The sequence below is a fragment of the Cebus imitator genome, unplaced genomic scaffold (genome assembly GCF_001604975.1).
Source record: "Cebus imitator isolate Cc_AM_T3 unplaced genomic scaffold, Cebus_imitator-1.0 Scaffold365, whole genome shotgun sequence".
Lineage (NCBI taxonomy): Eukaryota > Metazoa > Chordata > Mammalia > Primates > Cebidae > Cebus > Cebus imitator.
This window is the reverse complement of record NW_016107680.1, coordinates 768,940-775,133: the sequence shown is the minus strand read 5'-3', so window position 1 is coordinate 775,133 and position 6,194 is coordinate 768,940. Positions and strand designations below refer to the sequence as shown.

The 6,194-nt window shown below is 38.4% G+C and overlaps 1 protein-coding gene across 2 annotated transcripts in view; it reads left to right on the top strand.

The window, feature by feature from the left end:
• Positions 1–6,194, top strand: part of CENPU (centromere protein U) — a 35,992-nt gene that overhangs the window by 18,386 nt on the left and 11,412 nt on the right. For both annotated transcript variants that reach the window (XR_001818603.2, XM_017506900.2), the window contains exon 8: positions 4,300–4,405. Coding sequence is in view for 1 of the 2 variants with exons in the window: in XM_017506900.2 (XP_017362389.1) it covers positions 4,300–4,405 (106 nt within the window). In the remaining variant the exon portion in view is untranslated. The remainder of the gene's footprint in view (positions 1–4,299; positions 4,406–6,194) is intronic.

Here is a 6,194-nt window from a genome sequence, read left to right as displayed (position 1 = left end):
GCCTCCTGAGTCGCTGGGATTACAGGCATGCGCCACCATGCCCAGCTGATTTTTTGTAGTTTTAGTAGAGACGGGGTTTCACCATGTTGACCAGGATGGTCTCGATCTCTTGACCTCATGATCCACCCGCCTCGGCCTCCCAAAGTGCTGGGATTACAGGCGTGAGCCACCGCGCCCGGCCCAGGTTTGCGCTCTTATAAGAATCTGACAGGAGGCAAAGCTCAGGTGGTAATGCTCACTCGTCCCCCTCACCCTGCCACTCACCTCCTGCTGTGCGGCCCAGTTCCTAACAGGCCACAAACTGGTACCAGTATGTGGCCAGGGGCTTGGGGACTCCTGATCTAACAGACATTTAATTCTAATCTTAGGGGCACTGCCACCAAAAGATAGACCAGAAAAGAGACCCTGCATTTATGGAAACTTGATGAATGCATGACAGAATTGTTGTTGCTGGTCAGTGGGAAAGGTGGTGCTGTGACAGTGTTTTCCCTATAGAAAAATGAGACTGCCTCTGACTTGCACACACTAAAAAGAAGTTCTGAATTGAAGGCTTAAATATCACAGGTAAAATTGGACAATTTTTAGAGAAAATACAGGAGTATCCATAAAAAGACAACTTAGTAGAAAAAGGGGCAGATGACACCAACATTTTTACAGAAGACGAAACAGTAAATATTTGAAGGGAGTCTGTTCTTAATCACAGAAATTTAAATTTACAGCTACAATGAGACACCCTTTTGCACCTTCTAGTTTGGCAAGTATTTTAGTCTCTCAAGTCCATATTTAATAAAGATGTTGTCAGTGGAGATTCTTAACCACTGCAGATATAAAGAGATATAAGCGCTTTGAGAATAATTTTGGCCATTCTCTGGCAAAGTTGAAAAAACATTCAGACTTTGAAACCTAGCAGTTGCTGGTGGGTATATTTACTAGAGGAATTATTGAACATGGCTGTGAATCATGTATGTAAGTACTCTTAACATTGTCTTTCATGCTAGCAAAATACAGCAAACAACTTATCACATTAGAATTGATAGATAAATTGCAGTATATTTATGGAATGGAATACAAAAGCAAAACTTATACTGGTGCATAAGCAATTATAAAAAGGTCCAAAGCATGCAAAACTAAACTCTACATTGTTTAGGAATATATTCCTGTGCAATAGAATTATAATGAAGAGTAATATAAACACACAGTTTAGAAAACATTGGAGTCGGGTACGCAGAGTGCTTCCAGTGTCTTGTTAATCCTCCCTCTCTCTCTTCTTTTGTTTTTTGAGACAGTTTTGCTCTTGTTGCCCAGACTGGAGTGCAATGTGATCTCTGCTCGGTGCCACCTCTACCTGCCATGTTCAAACGATTCTTCTGCCTCAGCCTCCTGAGTAGCTGGGATTACAGGCACTTGCCACCAAGCCTGGCTAATTTTTTGTTTTTTTTTTCTTAGTAGAGACAGGGTTTCACCATATTGGCCAAGCTGGTCTTGAACTCCTTACCTCCAGTGATCCACCTGCCTCAGCCTCCCAAAGTGCTGGGATTACAGGTGTGAGCCACCGCACCCGGCCAGTGCTCTCTTCAGCTATACTGTGGTCCTATGGGCATCCCTTTTATTAGGCATTTTTATATTACACACTTATAAATGTTCTCATGTGTATAAAATAACTCATCATAAATCAATTTTGATGCCAAAATAAAAAGAGTTTCACTCTTGTTGCCCAGGCTGGAGTACAGTGGTGCAGTCTTGGCTCACCACAACCTCCACCTCCCAGGTTCAAGCGATTCTCCTGCCTCAGCCTCCCGAGTAGCTGGGATTACAGGCATGCACTGCTATGCCTGGCTAATTTTGTATTTTTAGTAGAGAAGGCGTTTCACCAGGTTGGTCAGGCTGGTCTCGAACTCTTGACCTCAGGTGATCCACCCGCCTCAGCCTCCCAAAGTGCTGGGATTACAGGTATGAGCCACCACGCCCTGCCAATGTTTCTTAATTAAACTTAAAAAAAAATTGTTCTGAATGTTCTGAGAGCTTGGGGAAAATTTTGTTTAGACTGATAAGATTTTTAGATACTGTGTCTTTTATAAAAGCAGAACCACTTTTTTCAGATTACTGGTTTTTCTAAAAATCATGGAGTCCTGAGTTTAGGTGAGTAGGGATTTGTCATCTTCCCTCATTGTTATAATAGGCCTATGAAGTATAGATACTATTATTTCACCTATTTTTACAGATGAGAAATTGAGACTTAGGTTAAAAAACTTGTCATAAGTGGGTTCAGCCAGTGTTTTGGGTATGTATTAATGCCTAACAAACTACCTTAAAACTTAGTAATCTAAAACATCGATTAGAAAACTTATGTTTGGGTTGGATGGGGCGTGGTGGCTCATCCTTGTAACCCCAGCACTTTGAGAGGCCAAGGAGGGTGGATCACTTGAGGTGAGGAGTTTGAAACCAGCCTGACCAATATGGTAAAACCCCATCTCTACTAAAAATACAAAAATTAGCTGCGCACGGTAGCACGTGCCTGTAATCCCAGCTACTCAGGAGTCTGAGGCAAAAGAATCGCTTGAACCTGGGAGGCAGAGTTTACTGGGAGCCAAGATGGTGCCATTGCACTCTAGCCTGGGCAATAAGAGTGAAACTCTGTCTCAAAAAATACATATATATCTACAATTCAGATTTAGTCCATTGCCTGTTTTTGAAAATGAACTTTTATTGGATCACAGCCAGATTTGATTTTCTGTGGATTATCTGTTGCTGCCTTCACACTGCAATGGCAGAGTTGAGCAGTTGGCCCATTAAGCCAACGGTAGTTACTGTCTGGCACTTCACAGAAGTTTGCCAGCCCCTGATTGACAACAGCCATCGTTTAATTTGCTTACAGTTTTGCTTTGGTCAATTCTGTTTGTTTAATGGCTGAGCTAGGGTGGAAAGTCTAAGATGTCTGTGTTTATGTGTCTGGTGTCTTGTTCCTCCTGTATGTGCCCTCTTTTTCAGTGGCTAGCTTGGGCTTGCCTGTTCTTTGGTAGTCAGAATTGTATGTGACAGTTGACATACAAGAGGGAGCATTGCAGGAGCTGAAAAGCAGAAGCTGCGGATCCCCTGAGACCTGGCCTTTTACTTCTTCATGTTCTGTTGATTAAGGCAATCATAGGGCTATCTTAGATTCAAGGGAACGGAAATAGGGAAGAGTGGCAAAGAATTGGCGACTGTCATTAATCCACCACAGCCAGGAGTTGTGCTCAGGTTATTGTGAATCTGGAGACAAACTCCCAGTATGTTTGTCAGTATTACAGTATTAAACAAGGAGTTAGTTATGGAAGAAGAGTAGACTATCCTGCCAATGGCTTATGTTAACATTATACAGAAAATTGGGGGCTGGGCATAGTGGATGCACCTGTAATCCCAGCACTTTGGGAGGCTGAGGAAAGAGGATTGCTTGAGCCCAGGAGTTCAAGACCAGCCTGGGCAACATAGTGGGACCCCACCTTTCCAAAAAGTTTTCAAAAACAGCCAGGCCTAGTGGCATACACCTGTAGTACAAGCTGCTTGGGAGGCCGAGGTGGGAGGATTACTTAGCCTACACTTTGAGGCTGTAATGGTGGTGATTGTGCTGCTGCACTGCAGCTTGAGCAACAGAGTAAGACACTGTCTCAAAAAAATTTTTTAGAAGAAAAAATTGGGATAAGCTTTGGAAACTGATAATAACACCTTACAGATGTAATTTATAGATTTTGTAAATGCATTAACGGATACTTTCTTGCTTGAGTCTCAAAAGAGCATGGTTTTATTTCTTCTGTTTATCATTGAGGAAATGACCCCTGGAAGGTTAAATGACTTGCCTGAGATCTTCTGACTAGTAAGAAAGAAGCTCAAACTAAAACCAAGGTCTTCAGATTCCTGTCTGGTATATTACTACAATTATTTAAATAGTAACCTTGCTGTATCTTATGAGTGGCCTATCCGATGGATTAAAATTCAGAAAATACAGCTAACAGTGAAGAACTTATCCCCAGTAATGTTAAATAACAGCAGACTACTAAATAAAGACACAGGTGATTAAAAGGCAGCAATGCTTTTGGTTGCTTTAGCAGAAATAGGAAAACCAGCAAGACAGCAGTTAGAGTGAAAGTATATGTAGGGGTTTGCAAGACTATGCACAGGGATAAGAAGTGAGTACGGCTCCTTTTCTGATTCTTGAAGTAGGTGTCTTTTACAATTCAGTGGGACTGTTTTTGTGTCAGGCTTTCAGAACTCTGGACCTATAGCCAAAATATGAATAATCAGCATATTATCTTAATATTCTAGATACTTCCAATACTGTGCATATGTGTCTGGACGGAAAGAAAACCAGTGACATCATGGAGATGAATGTTGTTTTGCCTGAATTTGGCAAAGTCCACCAAGAGTATACGTAAGTCTTTTGATGATGTGGTATATTTACCTAATAAATTTCCCTTGAAGCACCATTTTTGCTCATCCTACAGTTTTTGTTATGTACTTATTTTCATTGTCATTGTTTTAGATATTTTTACATTTTATTATAATTTTTTCTTTAATTCTTTGGAGAATTTATATATTTTTATATGTCCACATATGTAGACATTTAAATTTACATTTTTGTATTAACTTTCTGTCTTAAATATGTTGTGGTCAGAGATCATGGCCTGGTGATACCTATTTGCTTTTCTTAATTTTGAGGCTTTCTTCATGACCTTGTACATCATCTTTCTAGAATTTCTGATCAGTGAATCTAGATAGAATCTCTAATTATTGGATCTATGTTTAGTTTTTCTTGGTACTTCATTTGTGCAGTATATATTTAGAGACTATCAGGAAAATCATATTTAAAATTGCTCTGTTTTTCAGATTGGACATTTTATCTGGTCACCCACCCTATTCCTAACCATACTTTCTTTGTCTTAAAATTTACTGTACCTGATACTAATAAGCATCATCATTTTCCTCTGCTAGCATTTGTCAGATTTTACATTCTTTTTAATTTCTTTTACTTTCAACCTTTCTGTGACCTTAAATTTTTATTTCCTTATTAGTCTTCTTAAATTCAGTATATCAGTCTTTGAACTTCAACTGTTGAGTTTAATCCATTAACACTTATCGTAATTATCGCTGTATCTTGAACAATATGTTGATAATGTTTTCACTTAACTTTTTTATTCTACTTTTTGATGTTCTGAATTTTTTTAACTTTAAAAAAAATTGTGTTTATAACTTCCCACCTTTAATTCTAGATTAAGGTAGATAAAATTTCCACTTTTGTCATGTGCGTGTGTCTCTGTTTTTAAGACAATAACAAAATTTACTTAGGTATTTGATCCCTTTTATGTATTTTCTTGCAACATCCTATAGCTATGCATTTTGTCTTATTTAAATAATTTATCCAACACTTCATTGTGGCTCTTTATGTTGCAAAACTTCTAAACCCTCTGATTATTTTGATTATATCCTTGAATTTGAATGACAGCTTAGCTGGATATATTTGAGGTTTTAAATTATTTTCTTAAATGCTTTGGAAACTTTGTATTCTTTTACATCAGGTGTTGCTTTTGAAAAATTTGATGTCTAATTCTTACTTCTTTATATGCAGTCTGTTCTTTAGCTCTCTAAACTGTTTTTTTTTTTCTTTGATATTCTTAAATTTCACTGTATTGGACCTGACCTTTTCATTCCAAGGTTTTTTTAAATTTTTACTTTTATTTTATTTTTGGGATGGAGTTTCACTCTGTCACCCAGGCTGGAGTGCAGTGGTGCAATCTCAGCTCACTGAAACCTCTGCCTCCCGGGTTCAAGCAATTCTCCTGCCTCAGCCTCTGGAGTAGCTAGGACTACAGGCGAGAGCCACCATGCCTGGCTAATTTTTTGTATTTTTAGTAGAGACGGGGTTTCACTATGTTAGCCAGGATTACAGACATGAGCCACCATGCCTGGTCTATTTTTTTTTTTTAATCTATTGCTATCGAACACAATACATTTTTTAATTCTAAGAATTTAAAACAATTTTAATTTTCTTTTTTGTTCTCTAATTATTATCCTTTGCTTCATTCACTGGGAGATTTCCTCAATCTAAGAAATTAGATTTGCTAATTTATTCTCAGAAATATCTATTCTGCCATTTGTCTCACCTATTGACTTCTTTATTTAACTTAGCTTTTATATTAATATTTCTGCTTTTGTTTTTTGGG